The sequence below is a fragment of the Eleginops maclovinus genome, chromosome 3 (assembly GCF_036324505.1).
Source record: "Eleginops maclovinus isolate JMC-PN-2008 ecotype Puerto Natales chromosome 3, JC_Emac_rtc_rv5, whole genome shotgun sequence".
In the NCBI taxonomy this organism is placed as follows: domain Eukaryota; kingdom Metazoa; phylum Chordata; class Actinopteri; order Perciformes; family Eleginopidae; genus Eleginops; species Eleginops maclovinus.
Window position 1 is genome coordinate 16506133 of NC_086351.1, and position 23825 is coordinate 16529957.

Here is a 23825-nt window from a genome sequence, read left to right on the forward strand (position 1 = left end):
ATGCTTTCAGGTGCAGAATGGGTTTTGTATTGCAGTGTGTAGTGTGCAAATGTGTGCATGTAGGACAGTGTGTGTGTGTATCAATGTAAGAGAAGGAGGAGCGATAAGCCTCTAGCAGCAGCTGACACTGTAAAGATTTCCTGAGCCTCTAAACATATGGTAGGAATTGTCTTCATGATGGCATTAAATCACTAAATAAATCCAGAATTGGCAAACTTAAGGAAAAGTCTGGAAGTCAGTTTTGTATGTATCAGTTTGGAGCATAATATTCTCAGGATGTCTATGTTCTTTTAATATTTTCTTTTGCCTACCTCTTATTTTGGGAGTAGCATATCAGGGGAAGTTGGTCATTTTGGTTTTGACATGTGCGTTTATTCCCTTCTTGTCTTTCAAAGCAAAGAAATCCTTCACGTGTGACACTATTACTAATCTAACATGACAGAGCATTTTGAAAACGCATCAAACAACTCAAACAAATACTTAGGACAGAGTGTCGTAGAGAAAGTCCTGTCCTGCTTTTTCACTAGCTAATTTATCATAAGGGTTTTCTGTCATCACTTTCTCTAAGATGCTGAAACATAACATAGGGCTTTTCTATCCTTATCAAAAAGCTAAATGCCATGCATGAATCTGAATCTGTCACCCATTAAATGCTCAAATGTAATTAAAAAGTTTCTATTTATCTTAAGATAAAGACATTCACCCCATCCTCTGCATGTTTCAGCTTTGTAGACAGAAAACAAATCCATTGCAGACTGACACTTGCAGAACAGAGTCTGGGTGGAACCTCATAGACTACCTTGCACCTTCGCTCTGATCCACATATTCTGACTTTGTGCCAAAAAGATCCCACCGTAAACCGTCACACATTTATTTCTCCCTCAGCACAGCAGAACACTCATCTGGTTTTCTTTTGGGGAGGATGAAACGCTCCAGAATATGAACAAGGGCTCCCGATCTTTTGGCTCCCACACTCCTAAGCACTTCCATGAATGATTGTTTGGAGTTTAGAAATGTTGGCACGCTGCCTATCAGTGCAGCTGCGGAATACAGGAGAGATGGGAGAGTGACGAGCAGATTAAACAGGGTCAAAGGTTACATTTCAGACATAATCCATCACAAATTACTGATTACCTGCTTTTCGGGGTGTAATGTCCAGATCACATTTGGGTTACAATACCCAAACTGCTAAATTCAGTGGAAAACTGAATTATTCTTCCTCCTCCTCTTCTTCTTCTTCTTCTTCTTCTTCTTCATTTCTTTGAAATGCATCATCAATTAAAAGACATAACAACTTGTTATTGCAGTCTCCCACATAAGAGGGGAATTAATTATTTGCTCTGCAAGCAAAAAGAACACTGTGCCAGTTCTCTTCTTTTTATCACACACTGATTGTTCCTCTTGCACACATCCTCCTGCAACCTGAGAGATGGACACAAACCACATCTCTCAGCACAGGTGTCAAATGTGATTGGCTACAGGCTGTACTTAACACCCCCTCCCCCACACACACCCACACACCCTTCCTCAAACACACACCATGTACTCAGCGTGCTTACTTGGCAAGCTCTCCCGGGGGGAAACACATTGGGACTCGGTGCGACTTTCATAGAAGTCTGCTATTGCCAAGACGAACTTTAATCACATGATTTCACTGGGAGTCAATATGGTCCTCGGGGATCGCTGGGTAGGGTAAGAAAAAGAGAGAGGGAGGGAGAGTGAGCGTGTGTGTTAAAGGGAGAGGGGGAGATAGACTCTGGATACTGTTCGGACTGTCTGAGTGGAATAAAAAAAAAGAAAATGACTTGCCGGGAGAGAGGACTTGAGTTTAAGCTATGTGCTGCATCGGAATACTGCGCTTGGAAATGAATGGAAACCAATGTGGCAAAAGTGAAGAAGTCCGCATCTGAATCTCGTTGATGCCTCATTCACCAGAAGTTCCCCAGAGCTGCTGTGGCTGCTGTTGGACAAGGTCCTTTTGAACTGCTGGAAAGTGGTCGTTTGATTTAGCATTTTTGCGTAAAGGTGCGCAAAGATGACTTTCCTGCGGGTGTGTGCGGTGTGGAGAACTTGTTTGCACCCGTCGCTCGTTTTCTACCTCTTCTGCTTTTTCACTTTGAACAAAGTAAGTCCGTTTTATTATCTCCGATGCGCCTGTAGGCACATGCATGAGCAGGTCATAAAGTTGTCAACACTTCAAATGACAGAGAGCCGTGTAGATTTTCCATGATATTTTGCTGTGTACTCAGACCAAATCTTATTTACATTTCCATCCTTACAGAGCGTGCTTTTGACAAATGGTGCTGACAGTGTTGAATCTCCTCAAGAAGTGTCTGCCCTGCTCCTCTCTCTCAATTTACCTCAACATACAGGTATGTTGGACCAAACGTCTTGAGGATTTCATTTGGGATACTGAGACTGCGATGTTCTTTTGTTAGTGTTGTTTGATCTTCTGGTTCATGTTTAGCTTTTTGGTGCTATAAAATCACTAGCAAGGTCATCCACCGCATCTCTCAAACTGCCAGCAGCATCAAACAGAACTCACCTGCGCTGTGCATTACCTCTCTTCACCGCTGGGGGGCGACCTGCACCCTGAATCAGAGACACCAGTGTGTGCCGCAGCATTGGAGCTCAAACGGATCCAAAAAAAAGTAGCAGTGTATTTTTGCTTTTGCTAATTTCCCAAGTTACTCTAATGGAACTTTTATAAGCAGTTAATAGAAAAAAATCAAAATGTGCCTTGAATGTAATTTGATGATTAACTGGATTGCTCCTTTAATGAAACCCTGACCTAGCTGCTTAGTTTGTATCTGTATGTATTCAACAATATATTTTAAAAAGAGACTTACATGGATTGGAACTCTGATGATTTATAATGAAACCGTTAAAGCAAGGAAACACAAGAAAGTCACAGGCCTGGTTGTTTGCATGCAGGTACCTGCACCTGGACAAATAACAGTACATCCACAGCAGCATATAAAAGCAGAAAAAAGGATTATACACAAAATCAAAAATGTCACACTTTCTATCATACCATAACTAGTCTGTTAAATGCTGCATACATCCTGCAGCCCATGTTTCAGTTTGAGTCTGTTTAATGCTATTAGGTTGACATATGCCCTCTTTAGGCACATTACCAGTGTCTGATGTGCTATACTGGACCTGGAGTTGTGCCTGTGAGCTTCTTTTAAATGCGGGAAGAAGTTTATTAAGTAATTTAGGGCTACCCCATTACAACAGAGTTTTAGTTATGTCACTCGAATATTCAATTCAGTAATGAGTGCAAGCAGTGAGTGCAAGTCTTCCATCTGTTCTTTGTTTTGTGGATCTAACCCCATGTGGTGTGCTGAGTCAGCAACTGCTTTGGCTGTGCATTCTCCTTCAGATCCTTTGTTTTTTGTTGTTGTTTCTTCAGTTACCATGAAAAGCAGACACACAAACATACAAACAAAGCATCAAAATGCCTTTCACAGGGCACATGTGCTGATGATCTGAAACAGAAGGGAGGGGAAGCCCTTACTTCTGTTTCAGATCATCTCACAGCTAGCACAACTATTGCTCAGTGTTGATGTGTTTAACATTCATTCAGCTATGTTGGAGCGGGTGGGGAAGTAGTTCCCATGTTCAATCTTTTGTTACGTTTATGTCAATGCACCCATTGGTATCAGTACTAATGGCACTCAGGAGCCACTAAACCAACAGACTAATCACCACAAGATCTTGTCTCAGTCCATCAGACAAGGTGTGTGTTTGTGTGTGTGTGTGTGTGTGTGTGTGTGTGTGTGTGTAAGGTCTGTTCCCGCAGAATCTGTGTTTGTATACTGCCAGACATGGGTCACTGCAGCTGGTTTTTGAGTTAGGGCGGAACAAACACAGTGGACTAGGTGCAAATGTATGAGTGTGTGTGAGAGATTGTGTTGGGGGTCGATGGACAAAATGCCAAAGATGGAAGAAGATAGAAGACCATTTTCTGTTTTTTTTTGGTGTCTGCACAGAAAATGCTTGGGACTTAAGTATGTGTTTTCTCTTTTCAGTCCTGTAACTCTTAGGCTAGAACTCGGTTGTGTTGGAGTGTTGGAGGTTTGCGTCCCACTGTGACCACCCAGGCAAAAATGTATGCAGTCTTGATAATGCAATTTGCTCCAAATAAAAGCACCCACCAATAAATAAATGTCATGCTGTAGAGGGCTTTAAGGTATATATTTCCCACAACATGATCATTTGGATATCAATTACAAACCCAGTGTTACCTTGAAATCTTAAAGAAAACTGATTTTTTTTTCACTTAGGCCTCTAGGCGCCAAGAATCACAAAATAAATGATAATTAAGAACAGCAAAACTATAACAAAACACAACTTCTCACCCAACACATGCAGTGTAATTCCTAGCCACATTTATCCAGTTTATCCAGCATACTGCTAACTGCGTCTCAAACATGAATGCTACAAAGGGTGAGTAATTGATAAACAAATGGTCATTATGTGGTAGGAGTCTTCCTTTAAGAATCACCAAATAGCCAAGTTCAAACCTCAGGCGTTCACACTGCCAGTGATGACACACTGTCTGTCACCCTGCATGTTTACCACGGCCAAAACATGTCTGTCTCTGTGCTATATTTACTCATTATTCAGGCTGTACAGTAACTGAGACTGGCTCTTGTTGACTGTAAGTCCAAGGTTGCTGTTATTTCTTTTCATTTTAAGCTGATAAAGTGTGCACATATCAGTTTCCCATGGGAAGACTCAACACGTTTGCAAGAGCCATTACAATGTTGTCACTAAATCAACAATGACACTATTGTATTTGTTTACCTGGTGGTTACTTATAGACCCAAAGGGTATCAAGCACATTAGGTTTCAAAGGGTGTGTGATGGCTCACAGGCACCCTCTATCATCACCAATATCTCACTACAGTAACAAAACTTACTATGGAACACCCTTTAAAGCTAAAGTATATTAAAAATTGCATTTCATTTTTTTGTCCATGCAACATGCATGAAATCTGAAAACCTGCAATATATCCAAAGTCATGCTTCTTTCCACATAGGGGATTGCTTGATTTAGTAGATGACAAATTTGGACAAGAGCAGTGTCTGTCATGATTTACACTTGAAAACCAAGTTCAGTGAGGCTAAAGGAGCTGGCTACTCTTTTGATTTGACCTTTGGAGGACTTCCCGTTACTTTCTGTGGCCAAAGCGCCTTTAGACATTTAACTCGTTTAAGAAACCAGGCCTGTGACCTACCACCATCTCCATTTATGACCAGCAGTTATTCAGCCTGAGCTGTAGTAAAAGCTCTAGTAAAACACTACAGGTCAAACAGGATTCAGTCACCACTCAAGTGCCTGTGATGGAATTGTCTAAAACCCTTCCTTTTCTTGTAACTCTTTCTTGACCCTGTCGGCAAAAGTATATGAGGCAGGTCAAGGAAACTTTAAGAAGGAAAAAGGTTGTTATTTGTATTCAGTCCATCATGCAACCAAGGTAGCAACTGACACAGCATACACTGTGTCACTTTAAATTATGCTGACATGTCAAATCAGTATTTCATGTTTGCCAACTTGTCATTTACAACATGTATACCCAACATCATAGCTTTCACTCAACAATAGCTCCCAATTTCAGTCCCCATCACATCTCTACTAGTTTAATGTATTATCTTAGAGCAAATGTTGCCTTTGAAACAATAATCTCCTAATCCATTTTTTTCTATATCTTTTTTCCAGAATATGAAATTGTTTCTCCCTATGAGGTCAACCACCAAGGCGTTCATATCTCTCATGAAGTTGCCCACTATCAGCGCTGGAGGAGGCGGCGATCCCTGAGCCCAGATGCAGACTCACCAAACACCGATGGCAGCAGTGAAACGGTCCATTTCCGGATGAGTGGCTTGGGGCAGGACTTCCATATGGAGCTGACGGAAGCCTCAGAGAGCCTGATTGCACCTGGCTTCACCATCCAGGTCCTGGGAAAGAACGGCACCAAGAGCCTGAGGGCCTACCACCAGCACGACCTCTGCTTTTACCAGGGGTCACTGAGGTCAAGTGTCAATTCCTCAGTAGCACTGTCCACATGCATGGGAATGGTGAGTCTGAACATGCACAGTCTGGTTGAGGTGGGGTCTGCATGAGAAGGGTGGCGTAAATGTGTATGATTGGGGTTGGGTGTGTTTGCAAAGGAATTCTGGGTCAAATCATTTGAAAGTTTTTTTGTTTTTTTGTTTTTGACACCATTCTGTAATTGCACTTACTGACCTAGGAGGAATAGTGTGCCTTGGAGTCAAATTGAAGAAATATAGCTCATCCTGGGACCATTGATAATATAAACACAGCTTAAGTGTTCTTGTCATGCTGAATTAGCGTGGAGAGTAGTTAAAAGTAAGTGACTGAAAGTAAAATATAACATGTACTGGGTTTTTGATGAGAAGAAATTTGACACAAGATGAGGTGAGAAGGAAACCAAGTATTAAAGGAGGAGAAAATCTGATTACTGCCAGCCAGTGAATCTGGATAAAAAATGTTTTCATTTGTAAAACACTGTCCTTTTCTCTGACACTTACACATTTATAAAGCAGTCTCCTAAGTTAACTTCTGTGTGGCTGCTTTTCAACAGCATTTGAGTCGTTGCATTATCTGTCTGATCTGGTCATAAAATCGAATTGTACTTGACTTAAAATGACTTAAAAACCCACTGGCAATGTTGACAAGTCATACACAGATGTTCCTTCCTCCAAACTGCTGTGAATCATTAGTCTTAGCTCATTCAGTGTACATTGCACTTGTGCCTAAATCAGCAAATGAATAACTAATGAATGGAAAAGTCAAGTCTTTGAATTGCGCATGTTCATGCGTCAATTAGCCAGGAAAATTCCCAAAAGACGTTCATGCCAAGCATGCCAAAACAATGTTATGGTTGTCGTTCATCTTCTTATATCGCAGACAGTATACTGTTATTTCACTGAATATAAAGTACTTTTTGCTGAATTTAATTTATTACTTTAGTGGTCCTCCTCTTTCACAAAAATATAAAGAAAAAAATGCTACTGTTAGAGTGACATTAAGTAAACCTAAGTGAAGCGGTTCCACCCCAGTAGGACCCCAAGTGGTACTGCACTAGAGAACAAAGGGCTTGATAAATACACACTTATCCTCTCAGTCTTGCATTCACATACTAGATATTAACAGCTGGAGTGAAAGCAAGATGATAAGTTCCTATAATGTTTAGTATGATGTTGGAGTTCATTAGTTGATAAAAAAAAAAGATATGACTATTGAGAGGAATCAAGCGGGTGGCCATACAAGCTTTGCAACTGGAGGCCCTCATTACAGGAGATATGTAGTAATTCAACTATCAATAGCTTTACAATCAAAATTAGTATTTTGACTACATTTAAATAAAATAAATTCCTGGCCTTTCTTGCTGTTTATAGTTCCATTGTAGAGGACTGCTGCTGTGTCTGAGAATCTAAGTCTCTAAAAGTAGACAGAGAACGACATATCTCCAGGGATGCTTCTTCCTCTTCTTCTTCTGTGTCTGTGTGTGTGTGAGTCTTTGTGCGCATGCATGTATTTCAGACCAGATCCCAATAAAAGATTCAGCCAAAAGGTCCAGGGTTGCACAGACTGTAAATGTGGTTCTCACGACTGAGGCTGGCTAGGTTGGACTGGGTCAGTGCATTAGTGATTTGACCTTTTTCATATTTGCAACAGGGAACTGCAGAGATCAGCAGACAACGTTATTTAGGCTCAAAGGGAATGCTATTTTTAGTGTCAAAATGTCTGTAATCATGTGCTGAGTTGCATTTCTTTTTGAACAATACATATTAACATAACAAGACCTGAATATAGAATGCAGTATTAGTTTTCACTTCAGGCAGACAATTGGTCAAAACGTGGTACCCGATTGCAAACCTTGCACTTTGGTCAAGTACCTAGTGCAGAAGGCAGGTAAATATTGACAATTTGGGTTTGGATCAATAGCTGTATCAGCAGCACAACACCGCTAACATTGAGTTCATTCAATCAGCCTTATTTAAACTATTATTGTTTTAGATATTTTCCTTGATAGGGAAATTCTGTTTTCAGTATTTAACCTGTTCCTGTTTTTGGTAGTACGTGTTGTCATTGTGTTTTGTATTGTTGGAAATGTTCGTTTATTTGAAGCCCAGGAGTCGGTTTAAAAGAAAGAAGGCAAAACTCCCGTAAAAATTATAAAAGGAGTGTTTAATAAAAAGATGCAGTAGTAGGTTTTACAATAGTTTCACAGCTGTGGCCCTAAAGCTCAATACGCACTTGAACAGGCCCAAAACATGAATAGAATTCACGAGGTGTTCACTGTCCGTGGGTCCGAGCAAAAAGAGACCGCACCCAGTGTTGGATTGCTCTTTGTCCAGCGGTTGCCTCTTCCTATTGGTTGCTTCAAGTCGTATCAGTACTTCCGGTCAGTTCAGTGTATACGTGGCATAGAGTCATCTCCCTCTTTATGGTATTACAGCGGCAATAAGGAGAATTAATCATTGTGTGTTTTATGTATAACACCACAAGAGATTCCCCTATTCACCCTGTATTTACATTCCGCTCGTTGAGGAAAACAACGCTCAATTGCTTTTGTTGTATTTGACTCATACACTATGTCTATATGTTGGTGTTTTTCTCTGGCTTGTCAATAGAGTCGGCAAAAGTTAAACGAAAAAGACAGAGGTAAGACAAAAACAGAGGGATGTTCTATAGAGTTGAACACTATGAGGGTCATTGTCCCCTCCGTGGCATTTTGAAGTGCTGAAAACCCCCTTGTGAGTGTTACGTTGTAAAGCGCATGTATAAGTTGCCATTTGAACTCTCCTCCTCTGGCAGCCCATATAGTTGTTAGCCCCGCTTTGATGACAGTAGGGAGTTCAACCATAAAAATCTCATACCTACGAGCAAGGAATTGGTGGAATAAAAGAAGCAGGCCAATTCCGTGGACTGTTCACCTGCCAAATAGTTTGCAACTCAGCACAGTGACCCATATGTGGAAGGGGAGATCATAAAGCAAGTCCCTCTCTCTGTCGATGCATAGCGTAATCCTCTTTAGTATGGATTTTATAGGGGGTGTGGGAGTTTAGGGGTGAGAAGAGAGCCATGAAGGCATTGTTTGACTCTCACACCACAAACTTTTTTTTTTTACTGTATACATGACATTGTGTGCTTGTTTTCAGCCATGATAGCATCAGCAGTATGGCTCTATGCTCAGTCATATTGGTCTGTTGTTCACAAATTTGGTTAAGACTGAAGTATCTCAACATCTAGCTTATTGGATGGATTGGCATAAACTTTTGTACACAATTTTCAGTTCCAAAAATGTAATGTCTACTTACTTTCTATATTTCAATGTATCCAACACTCCGACTTTCATATGACTTTATCAAAGAGAGATTCACATCTGCCTCAGTTGTTGTGTTTAGTGCTAATTAACAAGCTAAACTAACATGGTTATAATAGTAAACATTATACCCCCTGCATGTTAGTATTGTCATTGTGAGGATGTTGATGTTTGCATTTAGCACAAAAAAACACCACCAATTATGTGTCTTCTTCTTCTTAACTTAAAGAAGTTAACAAACTGGAACTAGTTACATGTTTGCTTAAGCAACCTCAAGCCCCATATCTGCCAGTTTTATCCTATAAAAGTACTAATTATCTCCAAGCTTAACATAGCCTACCTGTTTGTCAAGTGTAATTTTACTCAGACTTCTAATGTGCACCTTTCTTTTGTACCAAAGGGTAAAACTAAATGTCCTCCCACTACAAATCACCTGGAGGTCATGTGTTTTCCTCTTGTAAAAGGACGGGTGTGTTTTTTGCCTCAGGCTTAGTAGTAGTCGTTGTAATAGAATGTTTCACACACGTTCCACCTTCGGGATTTCCAAGAATATATAAGCATGGTCTATTGATGTGATGATGCTTTGAAAAGCAGGCAGTGTGATCTTCCGAGGTTACTATAATCCTTTTTTAAAACATACGGTAAGCTCAATCAGACAATCAAACAATCTTAAAGGACTTCTTACATGTTTTATCATTTGCAAACATCACTCTTGGTTTTTTCATTCAGACAAAGTACATTAGGGAATGATTTATGTGCACATGTCTCAGAGACAGGTTTTATGTCAGTTTCGAACATCTGTTGTTTTTAAGGTGATAGAAATCCAGTTGGTATATTGTGCTAGCCAATAGATGACGAAGGTATAGCTTAGGGTAAAATTGCTAAATGATTAGAAATATTATCCTGTACTTAAGTTCAATGTAAGAGTATATTTCCCAGTTTTACAATAAGCCTTTGCTACATTGAGCTAAATTTTGAATCCCTGCCTTCAACGACTCCAAATGTTTGCCTGTGTCATACATGTGAAAGAATTACTGCTGCACTTTGGTCCGCCTAAAGAAACGTTATTGGGAAATTTACTTTTAAACAATATATTTGTAATGGCCACTTCTTTTTTTTATTCAACATCCAATCTCCTGTTAGTATTTTTTGTCTTTGGTTGTAAAACAAAACTAAATTTGGTTTATAAGTTGACCTGGTATCATGTTGTAAAGCTCAAAGACATACTGTACTTCTCATGCTTGGACTGAAATAAAAGGCAAGCATGGACCAAAAACCTGACAAATAATATGAACTTTAAGTAGCAGTAGGTTTATGGTCTCATTTGGTCATCATTGCAAAGAGCGGCTTGGATAGAACTAAGTGAGAACCGTATACTATACACGGTCAGGTGCACCTTGTAATGCATTGAGTGCTTCCCTCCTCAGTTCCGTTTTCCTACCTACCCCCTTTCCTGTCGCTGCTTGTCTGGATGCGTCTGACTCTAAAGAGTCCAGCTGTTTGCGCCCTCCCAAGTAATGTTTCAGCATTTTATGACTGCTATTTGCACCTCGTAGAGCGCAGTATGTAATCTGATGACTTTGGCTATTTAGGTAAGGCAGTAGTTGACCTAATCTCCCAACATAGTGACTTGCATACTCAGATAGTATGAGGAAGAAGCGGATGCATGTTGTTTTGTGTGACGCCAAGCTTAAAGTCTGTGAAAGATTTTACAGGCTAAATACATCCGAAAGATTATGTGCTTGGTACGTTGTACATACAATGCAGTACACTGCCCAGGGACCGTAGATGGAAATGAGCTTTTAGCCATAATCAAGCAACTTTTTTCTCTTTGAGATTGACGTATTTGTACGTATGGTCCTTGTTCAATTAAGACATAATGATAACAAAGCAGGTATTATTTCTGTAAAGGTTTGCTGGTTTGTGCCAACAAATAAAGCAAAGTTAAATATTTAAACAAACACATCTGGATTGACTTTATTTGGCACAGGACAAAGATCATAAAGAAACAATTCAATTAACAATAAAGCGCATTGCTCTTTCTGTCTGACAGTAGAAGTAGATAAGAGGAAGCAAGAGGAAGTGTGACAAGTACTGCATCTTGTTATAATGGAGACTCAAAAATAAACCCTAACAACAAAAGTTTACTGCATGCTTACATATCTGCATACTGCTCTATATATTCAGTGTTTCCTGCAGATATAAACAACACTGAAGCACAGCTATGTTTGGAATTGTTTTAACCACATAAGTAAGAATGGAGTTGGCAGCATGATGATTGGAAGTAGTCCTACTGTATGTAACACAGCTCTTCATATATTCAGAATAATACATAGTTCTTCTTAAGACTGAATGTTAGCCAACAGCCGACAGCTCCAGACTACTCTTTGATATACATCAGAACATGGCAGTTTCTATACCAAATCCTTACTAAACACTACAATCAACATGCTGCAGGTGTAGGTTCTATGATTGTCTCTTTCCATCATGGATTTCCTCTTCTTTATGTTTCCAATCTCTTTTTGGAATGAGCTGAACAAAAATAAACCTTCACGACAAAAGCATTGTATTCACCTCTTCCAAAAGCTTTAATTATTTTCTGATAGGATGACCAACTAACTCACCAGAAATTGTGTTTTTCAAATATCACGTTGCACCCATTTCCACACTAATGCCTTAACACCCCCATGGCACCGACACATCAAGGTTGACAGCAGCTCAGTTCAGGTCAGAGGCCTCATTCTGACAATTGCCTGTGATTACACAACGCCGGGACCAGTACTATTCGGATGAAAGGATCATGCACAGGTTGTCACTTGCCAATGATCCAGGCTGGAGTTCCCAGTTAAAAAAAGCTGAGAAGGTGGAAACGCATTAACAAGCCCCTTTTTTCTACTTTTCTTTAACTAATGGATCCCATGACTGTAAATCATTGTCAAGTGTTTCATAGAATTGGTTTCAACATGGTCATGGAGAAACCAAAGTTGTATATTTTGAGAGTTTTAACAAAGAATAGAACTAGTGCTGGTGGGTTGCTGATGTATCAAAACATGCACACTGAGACTGGACTTCACTTGTTGTTGTAAGGGTCCCAAAAGATTGTAATCATCTCAATAAGTACGGGGCTGAAGAGTGTATTTGCTACTGTAAATATGTCTCCAAATATATTTCTACACCACTGTTTCGGCTTATTATTTGACTGTCAAATACCAGTTTCTGCACTGTGGGAAATTATCTGATTCAGAAACACCTGTAAACAACAACTGCTCTCCTCTAGGTCGTGGTAAAGGCATATAAGTGAACAGCAGCCTTCTTCACATGGTAGCCTTCATTTGACATGCTATAAAATCCTTGCACTTCTAGAGTCGTGCGTACTTAGATTATGCAAAGTTGACCATGAATATAAAAAAACCCCATAAAAATGCATCAGTATTTTCCTAACCACACTCTGTGATGAAAGCTGTAAACTCAACAGCCACTGTGGTCACAGCTTACACATCTGTCTTGGCTTGTATTCCTGGAGTTCATCATTTTCAACTTCAGTGCCTAATTTTCCAAGGTTTCCTGATCTGTGGTTGAAAGGCTGGTGGAGAGAGGCCAGAGGTTGTAAGAGACGATGAAATGGGGTAACTCAATTGTGGTGATGAATATAGCAACATGAACACTTCAACAATAGAGTTCTGCTTCTGCAAGATTGACTAATCCCAATAAAGACGCTCCTACTGTACTTGAAATACACGCATCTGTACACAGGCATACATTCAGTTGCATAGCTGTAATCCCTGTCCTCCCATTTTCAATGTTGACCCTTTTTAGTCCCACAAACAAACATCCCCATTGCACACACACACACATATATGTATGCACTCTCAACCTGGGCAAGCCACAGCCTCTGTGTCAGCCTGTTTCTCTCAGCCAAGGACCTCACACTCTACTCACAATAATAAAAAAACCGGTTAGTCAATTAAACTAATATTTCTGCCAAGAGCAGTTACAGCTCAAACACACTGTGCCAGTTGACTGTCAACACAGATGTGGTCTGTGTTTGGTCAGACTGAGAGAGACAAAGAGAGAGGCAGAGAGCAAGAGAAAGTGTCTGAATCATCGGTTGTTGATGGAAGTTTATCCAAAATGGAATATGAAAACTGAAAATGTCTCTGTCTCTTTCAGACAGAGAAAGAGAGTGAAGGTCATCTGAAAAAAAAAAAACTTTTGCTAAACCTTTTCATAATTGGCTTTCACATAACTTTCCCCCTAAAATCAAAAGGTTAACGCTCTGGTACTTAAAGTGGGACCATACATAACAGCAGTTTCATACTTTAAAATGTATTCATAATATTAAATAACCTAAGGAATTTTTTTTTAACATATTATAGATCACATTCAGATACTGATACTATATGGGCTACTTTTTATGTATACATATCTATCATGTTATAGATTTCTAACACATGGAGATTAAAGTAAGGAATACCTGGACCTTTATTTGCAAGACAGATACCACCTCCTTTCATCCTCACACAAACTCTTTAGTTCGAAACTCTTAGTCTTATTTAGATTTTGCTGAGATAACGTTTGACCCCTGAACAGCAAAACAGATGTCAAGCATGAAGAAACACTTCCATTAATTGAACCTCGCCGAGGTTTAGGGGGGTCAGGTTTGCACTGACCCCGGAGTCAATTCTTGACTAATTGCTGACAGAGACATATTGGGAAGCTAAACGAATAGCTGTAGCATGATATTTCATTGTTTGTTATAAATAAATGACTGCAGCTCTGTACGCTATTTTAAGTGAACTCTTGATGTGTTGAATTATGACACAAGTATAGCTATCCAAATAAGGGCTGAGGGAAATGGTATTAAAAAGAAAGTCAATCATTTCATATTTTTGCAAAATAGAGCATGTTTTATTTTACCCCAGGCTTCTGTAAAGCTAATAGCATTTTCTGTTTTCCCTTTAGTCAGGTTTGATCAGAACAAAGGACGCAGACTACTTCCTGAGACCCGTTTCCCACAGCCTCGCCGAGAGAGAGAACTTTACTGCACCCTCAAGTCACCAGCCACACATCCTCTACAAGAGTGATCGAACAGAGCACAGAGATCATGACCCTCGGGTGCTACAGAAGAGATCCCCAGACTCAACTTATCACAAATCACACTTTGTCACCAAGAGATCCATAAACTCACAGAGAGACCCCACCTACAACCCGGAGCATGATGATCATCAAAGTGACATCAGTGACGGAGACCAAATGGTTCATCATCATCACAGTGACTACACGTATGGGGAGAAGCACAGGCAACACTTCTGCGGGAGACGGAAGAAATGTATGTAAGGGCAATTTTCTCATTCTAATCCACATGTTGCCTCCCATGCATATATAAAGTAAACATGCTGACAGAGTTTAAGTAATTCACATTTCTTAAGCTTTTAATTTACATTATACAATTAAAGTGTGCAATTATTGGGAGAAGTAACACACAAACCTTACTTTATTACTCAAGTTAATCTCCTTAAATTATCCCACTTATAGGATATTTGCCTCTGGATCTTTTTATGATCTAAATTAGATTATGCGACATGTTTGGTTTTGAAAAATGTCATTTTGTCATATTTTGCCCTTTCCAATCCCTCCAATGAAAATGGTTAACATTTGACAGTTCCCAAATGGACATATATCTCACATTGCACATTTTGGGCATTGTCAAGATATAACCAAATTAGTGGTTTGTAATGTAAGAAGTTAAGCCACATTTTGAAGAATTATCACATCACACACTGTGGTATGGAGAAAAGAAAAAGCATTGACATTTGATAATAATTGTATTTGTTGACTTTCACGTTTAAATGTATTATTGGCATCCTCCCTAATTTGTGGTTGATTGGTGTATAACACACACACATATGTTGCGATAGGAATTTTATTGCTATTAATAATAATAAATGTGGTAAGAAAATAAATGCGACATTTGTAACACCAATAATCAAATCAACACCCTCAGCATTAACCCGTGTTGTGTTAAAGAGAGAAAACAACATGTTTGTTTGTACTGACTTAACCAGAGAGTGGTTTATAAAAGCAGAAATGGTACTCTACTAGAGCTGACCACATTTGTTACTCATCAGTTAATTGTTTAGTTGAGAACATTGTGTAGCCTTTGGTCACAACAGCAAATCAACATCTTTGATACATTTCTTTTAAAATAGATCCTAAAACTAGGAGGTAGGTTGTATTTTACATGGTGACAAATGCTTCCTTTTAAGAATATTATCTCCATCTGAATTGACTTTTTTGGTGACATTACTGACAAGACCTGGGAAAGGTTAAGGGAAAGGTTTATACTCACTTTTCACCATGACAAATGTTTGCTCTCATGGAATTACCTCAGGATCAGTTAACATTGCCGGTGTCACAGGGGTCATTCGAAAGACAGCATAAGAAGGGAATGGACTGGTACCACCTCCGTTACCCTGCAGTACCCAGCTGTCTGTCCCCTGCAAAAACACTCTGATGTTTACATTCCCATAGGATGACATCACTGAGCACCTGTGCCATGTTTCAGTCAAAAAGGCTCTGTGGTTGCTCACCTGCTATCTGCCTATGTAAGCAAACTTTTTAGCCTTTTTAGTTTATCACAGCCAGGCAGTGAAGGTTTTGATAACCTGAATATTTGAGGCGATAATGTCACAAGCTAAAATAGTTTTAGGCTGCGCTTTGCTTTGATTTGATTCGTGTGACCTCATGTCAAAGTGTAGAAGTGACTATAGATGTGAGACAAGTTTCCCAAATCTTACCCAGCTTCAAAGGTAGAGCCAAACACAGGGTTGAGGGGGTCATTTGATGTTAGGATAACCCTAAGTGTGTTTGTTTAAGTAAAATTGTACTTAAAGCACTGATAAGTTGTACCAATATGCTTTATAATTTTAAATGATTTTTCCTTTAATACAACTTTACTTTACAGTTAAAGTGCTTATCCTATCTTTGACACACTGACATCATTTTGGGCCCCATCCAAATGTACCTTTATTAATACATTTGCAAATTAGATAAAAACGGATATAGGTAAATACATTAATTTACCATCATAATGAATCCAGATTTGGACCTTGTCCATCATTACACAGTATTGTGTTATGTCTAAGTTATATAAAATTGCTCAGAGATCTGTTTGATGACTTCACTGACAGCCAAATGGATTTGCTTTTCATAATGTAATGTCAATTACAGCTTTCAAATTGCACATTAGAAAATGTGACTTGCTCTAGCTGTTGCTAATGCACAGCCATTCTGTGGTTTCACACTTTACTTAGTGGTAGCATAACACTCAGACTGCCAGAGTCAACATCAGAAAAAATTCTCAGTTTACAGTTTAAACATGACATCAGCTCTTTAAAGAAAGTGTATAGTTAATCATCCACAATGTTTGTCAGCTACTTTCAAGAAACACTGGTTAACACTCACACGCAAAGTTGGCCATTTGGCTATTGGCTATAGGTGTATTTCAAATATTGCACAACACATAATTAGCTGTGGGAAGGAAGGGTTGTATATTTTTAATGGACGCAATTATTGCTATTAACTTGCTATTATATGCACTATTGTTTTTTCTTTCATCAATCACTTACAACTCATCAAACTGCACATACGTTTGTTTCCTCAACATTCTGAAGCCACGTTCTTTCAGTTTCTTCTTAAGTTTCCACACCCTTTCTTTTGTTAAAAAGGTTAATAAGTTCACCCCATTTACTTTTCATTCTGTTCTATTCAGACATGCCCAAGCCTCCAGAAGAGGATGTCTTCACCCTTCCAGATGAGTACAAGTTCATTCCGAGGAGCAAAAGAGCAGTGCTAATGAAGAACAAGGGTAATGAGAAGCTCAACGTGGAGACGCTGGTGGTGGTGGACAAGAAGATGATGGACAACCACGGCCACGAGAACATTACCACATATGTTCTCACAGTGCTTAATATGGTGAGGGAAACATAATAATAATAATGTTACACATCTCCCTTATGAGAGAGAGCACATCTAAAAACATGAAAGTGATATCTCAGTGAGATCATAGCCATGACGCTCAGAGTGCCCTCCCATCGTGCTCAGCTGATCTGAAAGCAAATTCCGTCACGATCGTTTTGCTACTTAATGAGTGACTGACAAATCCAAAGATAATCCGTCTATTTTGAAAACATAGTTCCCTCTAGTAGAAACCAAGTTGGAGCAGTAATGGCCCGCCTCAGAGGAGTCACCTAACTGTAGTATGGAGTTTCACAGAAAACACCCATCCCCCTACCCCACCTGCCAGCTCTCATGGGTCTTCAAAGGTTATTTAATATTTGTGAAAAATTCAACATGATATGCCTTTCCAGCCTTTGCGTGGACTTATGTTTTCTTCGCAGCAGAGTGGAAAGACTTCAAAAGCTTTAATTACAAATGTAACACACCACATGATGTAGCACACAACACTGAAGCTCTATGGAAACTGGTGATTGTTTCTATAAGTGATTTACTGTATGTGTTGAATTTTACAAATGTGGAGCTCTGTCAAACAGTGTTGTAGCATGAGAGTTTAGTTTAAGTAAGTGGTTTTGATTGCCTCTTTGACCTCTGAATTCTGCCTGAATTTGGTAACAAACCACAGCCATGTGTCTTCCTTTGCGTCAGCGCAGTGGAAGACCAAACATCAGGAACATAAGGAACGAATGAGAGTGTTCCTGAAGGGGGGAAAAGGGCTTAGTGAGTGGCACCTGAGGTATTCACAAGGAGAAAGATAGAGAGCGAACAAGCGCAAAGGATCAGGAGTCTACCTTCAAAGCCCGAGGTGTTATGATTAATGGTCAGATATCCGTTTGAGTACAAGAAGCTCAATTGAAAACAGCAGTTATGGCTGTCATACCTCCGTGATACCATCAAAAGGGATTTGTGTTTTTTTTTCTACAGGAATGTGTATTGTCTTATGCACTTGACACAGACTTCTCTATTGCGTATGTCTAAGTGGTGCAATAACGTATTGGTCATCAGAACAAAAGGATACATTTCAGGACCTACTATGGCAGAGTAACCTTAATGAAATAGGAAATGTCTTTAGTTATTTTAACTGTTGTCACTTTCATGAGTCATATTTTTATAAAAAGCTGCAAACATGATCAATTCTGACTTTCATGATGAAATAGATGGATGAAAAAGTGTAATCAAACTATTGTATTAATAATATGTAACAATGTATTTTTGCCTGCCTCCTAGGTTTCCAGTCTCTTCAAAGATGGTACGATAGGGGGGAACATCAACATAGTGATCGTTGGCCTTGTGCTTTTGGATGAAGACCAGGTAAGCATCACAATGCATGCTATTCAGCTGACTACCTTAATATGTCAATGACGGATCACTGAATTTCATGGCTGTATTTTTAAACAATTTTGCAAATTGGAAGGGTTTTGAACATTATCACATGAAAGGATTTGTATGTATCCAGTTAAAGGGACTTCAAGCACCCTAATAACAGTGTGTTTCCCTCTCTGTTAGCTGTGCTCATGTTGGAGCTTCAGAAACGAAAGGAATGCAAAGCACAAAAAACTGCAAAAAAAAAGGTTTATTTGTTTTCATCCCTGAAGGTCCAGATCACTTTGTCTCTCAGATATGTTCCTGGGTTCGTCCCAACTACTAAGGACTTTTACAGTGGTTAATTATAGGATGTGCATTTCCTTGGATCTTTGCCAGACATAGAAGGGAAATTCTTTCAGAGCGGGAGATGGAAAGAAAGACAACATGAGTGCAAGCGAAAAGAAAGGAGAGGGAAAGAAGCAGAGAGGAACAGGTGGGGCAGGGTCAAAGACAAAGAGTCAAGCAGGGCGAGTAGAATGGATTCTGGTTTCCATCCACCTGTAATGTTAATAGATTTTCATCTAACTGAAGAGGGTATTATCAGCGGGAGGAATGTGAAAAATGTCCCAGATGTTTGTCTTTGTAGCAGCAACTCTAATCTGTTGTCTTCTCGTCTTTCTCAAATCTATATATAAAAGAGTTTGGTAATTAAATGTATAAACCAGGCAAGAAACTAACATAAAATGAAAAATAAATGTAATCACATTGCCTTCTCTTTGACACTTTTCTCCTTTTAATGAAGAAGACTAGCTTGCTCTCAGATACAAACATAAAGCAACATTGTCTCTCTTTTTGCTTCCTCTTATCTCCTTATCTCACAGGATGGCTTGGTGATCAACCACCATGCAGACCACACACTGAACAGCTTCTGCCACTGGCAGTCCACCCTGGGAGGCAGGGAGGGCCGACACCATGACCACGCCATCCTCCTCACAGGACTAGACATCTGCTCTTGGAAGAATGAACCCTGTGACACTCTTGGTATGCTAAGTAGATTCTGCAGTTACAAAATGCCTAAAGACTAATACTGATCCAAATGCTAAAATGACAAGGGTTGATCGAAATAATCTTACAAAGTCCCAAATATGCCATCTGTCCCTATTCTGCTTTGTTCCTTGGTCTTTTTAGAACTATGCAATTCATTCTTCCTGTCTGTCCTTCTCTGGGAAGTTGTCCCTGTCCTTTGTCACACAGTGTCACACCTAGTGTATTCCTAGTGTCACACCTAGTTTCACGTCAGCTAAACCAGATGTTCAAAAAATCCACTGCTTTCAGATGTTTTCAACTTTGCAGTATCAACCACTGTATAAACTGAGTTGAAAACGTTTATGTTTTACCATACATGACAAGAAAATATGAATATCATGACCATAAAAAGCTAAATCAAATGGGCAAATCTGATTCACAAACACATTTATATCTGATTAATTGCAGATGCAACATTAGAGGAATATTGGCCATAAAGTCAGTAAATAAGACTGCTCATCATGTTTTCACTCAAATCATTCAAAAAAGTGCCCTTTTAGCTGTGAACTGTACAGACCAAACACAGCTTCCTTGAACACACACACACTCTCAGTCATTGAGTGTAAACCATCTAACAAACTAACAACAGCTTGTTTGTAATAATGACCATGCGAACACATTGTTGACTTCCTCACTGTGAGAAAAAACTTCCATTGTGTGTCCCAGAGAAACAGTCACACTCAAACACACACAAGCACAAACACATATATGTGAAGCGCACACTGGCTTCAAACCCCAGGCTTATGCTTTGACTTCAAAGTGTCAAAGTGAGGCTAGCATTAGCTCTAATCATTGCTATGAAAGCCCAGTTCAAAGGTCTGTGTGTGTTTCTGTGTGTGTACATTCAAAAAAGAGTTAGTTCTCCCAAAGGTGCAAGGCAAATTGACCATTCCAGCTACCATGCAGTATATAACACAGTTTATTTGCATTGCAGTTAGAGCCCCTTCGCTCAATGTTTTCTCCTTAATTCAAAATATTACTGATCGACCTCTTTCCTGACACAAAAAAGTAAATAGCAGTTCTCGCAGTCAATTTGCATGCTTGTGTTTAATGTCATTATTCACGTTAGCAACGTACAGTATGTACATGAGAACATTACTTAAGGGGGTTTACGCTTATGGAGAATGACTTTGAGCCATAAAATAACAAAACACAAGGCTAAACTCTCACTGAGACACCGGGAAAAAAACATTAAGGGAGGCCCCGTTGGGTTTTATCCTTTTTGATACAGAGCCAAGAGTGCCGGGTGTGTGTGTGTGTGTGTGTGTGTGTGTGTGTGTGTGTGTGTGTGTGTGTGTGTGTGTGTGTGTGTGTGTGTGTGTGTGTGTGTGTGTGTGTGTGTGTGTGTGTGTGTGTGTGTGTGTGTGTGTGTGTGTGTGTGGATACAATCGGGAAAAGAGACAGAAGGATATTGCAGAGAGAAGGTATAAAGCGAGTTAAATAGTAAACGTGGGTTTAATAGAGAATGAGTAAGAAGTGAAGACGGATAAAAAATGCTTTAAAGATAATGGAAAGGTAGCTGGGGATCTAGGAATGTTTCCACAGAGTCCAGCACAGGAACATACGGAGGGTTTGAACCCAGTTGTCTCTTGTGAGAGAGTTTTTTGTGCTTCCCATTTGAGAGAATCCTGTTAGAGTAACACAGTTCAGGAGTTAACCCAGGATTGACAGTGTTCAATTCAAATGTATCTTGAAGTAAGTTTGTAAAATTGAATCTCTGGTTTTGCAGGTTTTGCTCCAATTAGTGGGATGTGCAGCAAGTACCGGAGCTGCACCATTAATGAAGACACAGGCCTTGGCCTAGCATTCACTATTGCACACGAATCTGGACACAAGTAAGAGTTTTCCATCCCTCTCACGAGTGCATGATGAAAAAAAAAAGTGCTGTGAACTATGTCTAGCAAATTTAAGGCCTCAACCACAATATCCCTGATTTTAACCTAGGCTGATGATAATCCTGTGCCATACATTGCTTAAAACTTACATTTCAGTAGAGCATGTTGTCCTCTCTGAAGGGAATCTTGTCATCTTCTCGTATGCATCATACTTTTCCGGCTTGGGACCTGTGTTACAATAAAAAAAGCTGTATTCCTCATTCCCAATGCACATTTGACGTAGGAATTCTATCAACAAAAGATGGTTTATATTTTTTCTACTCAAAAACATACAAAAATCCCATAGTAATACAATGTTTTGGTTACTCATTGATGCTACACCTTAACTCGGTATGGTCATACTTCAGGGGGCATTTTCACTTCACAAAACTAACCTTTTTTTCACCCCCCAGTTTTGGAATGGTCCATGATGGTGAAGGGAACGTTTGTAAGAAGTCCGAAGGCAACATCATGTCTCCAACATTAGCCGGGTACAATGGTATCTTTTCATGGTCTGCGTGCAGCCGCCAGTACCTCAGCCGCTTCCTCAAGTAAGCAGCAGCTTTTACTATTACTGCTATGCTTTTATTGTAGTGTTAAAAGAATATATAAATTATTGATTTAAGGAGCATTTATTGTTCAATATTGCATGTATGGGTATCACTCATAAGAGCTCTATCACTTGCATGTGACAGATTATTTAATGAGTTATCATCATGCCAGCCTATCTTAACTGCTCATGCAACAAACACATTAGGCCAAATTATTAAAGGAAAGTGATTAAACTAATAATCCACACTGGCAATAGCCACTTTTAATTTGCATTGTGTTTGTATTATTTAACATGTGTTACTGATAGATGAACATGTGTTGTAGAAAAAACATGTCCGCAGCAGACATATCAGTTACAAACACTTCTCTTATCCAAAGAGTGGCAAGGGAAATACTGCACTTGTGTTAAAACTATTACTGGACTTTGAAAAGGAAGGACAAGAAGGCTGTATGGGAGGCTGGAATATATCGCTGACATCGCAACTCAGTAATATGTGGTACTGCTTTTCTCCTGGAGGTGTTGTTTTATAGAATTCATACTGTATGTTTTATGTGTAAGCTTACTTTGGAGTAAACCTGTTTGAGGGAGAAAGTCTTGTATGTGTGTCTTTGTGCAATAAATGCATTTCCATGCATTCAGCCTGCTCATTCAAGTGAGGCAAACAAGCTACACAGACATAGCGTCCATGTGTCTGGCCGTGTTACTATGTGTCTGTGCATGTGAGTGTGTGCTTGAAACCAGATAGTTTAGAAACAGTGACCGCCACTAAATTTACCAGTGTGTTAACTGAACTGTCAGGTCTCCCCTCTCAGAGTGGTGGAGACAGACAGTGTATTTCCTCGCTGAGTTATTAGAGCTGGGGTGACCTCATCCTTGTTAGACCTGTCAGCCTTATATTAAACTCCCATCATCCCCTGAGGCCACGTGGAGGGGATCTCTGCACCACTGACACAACCAGTGGTCGTCTTCCCATACAGTCACTGAATGATAAAAAAAGAAAATACTGAAATGCTGTATGTTTTCCTAATTGCAATCAACAGAATGTTATGATGTTTAAATGGATTTGGCTAAATGTGTCTTGTTGAGTTAACTAAGACCTAATGTCTCTACCTCAATCTGCAGTGGAGGAGGAATTAACGGAGTTTACATCACACTCACTCTAAATCTGCCTCTCCTCAGTCAGCTATGTCAGAGAGCACTGGGCCAATGCTGTATGTATAGTCAAAGTCTTTATTGCGGCTCTTTGTCATGCCTAAAATGGATTGACAACTTTCATGGCAGGGGAAGCAAAATCCCCTTCAAAGCCACTTGAAGTTGTTTTTGTTTTGTGAGTACCAGTGAAACCCATCACAAAGTCAGCGATCCATAGAAGATTCTCTTGAGGTCCCATTTCTTTTCCCAGGGTCAGACATGCCACAGAGGACACATTTTGGCCCATTGGTCACATCATGGTCAAAGTCTGTGGAGATGTCTCTGTGTTTTTTTTCAGCTTTTGTCTTAGTACGTAAAATAAAGTACGTACCTTAGTACGTAATAAAAGCCTTAAGTATCGAGACAGGAGGAAAACGGCTTGGCCTAAAACGATAGGAGACCTGCAGGGAATAGTTGCTTTTTTTATTAATGTAATTT

At 39.6% G+C, this 23825-nt stretch overlaps 1 protein-coding gene across 1 annotated transcript in view; it reads left to right on the top strand.

Moving 5' to 3' along the window:
• The first annotated feature begins 2035 nt into the window (after nt 1–2035).
• LOC134861705 (A disintegrin and metalloproteinase with thrombospondin motifs 16) overlaps nt 2036–23825 on the top strand; it is a 47550-nt gene continuing 25760 nt past the window's right edge. The window contains exons 1-10 of the mRNA XM_063879121.1: nt 2036–2125; nt 2282–2372; nt 5729–6087; nt 14325–14477; nt 14553–14691; nt 17134–17336; nt 18606–18689; nt 19565–19724; nt 21499–21604; nt 22057–22194. Coding sequence (XP_063735191.1) covers nt 2036–2125; nt 2282–2372; nt 5729–6087; nt 14325–14477; nt 14553–14691; nt 17134–17336; nt 18606–18689; nt 19565–19724; nt 21499–21604; nt 22057–22194 — 1523 coding nt within the window. The remainder of the gene's footprint in view (nt 2126–2281; nt 2373–5728; nt 6088–14324; nt 14478–14552; nt 14692–17133; nt 17337–18605; nt 18690–19564; nt 19725–21498; nt 21605–22056; nt 22195–23825) is intronic.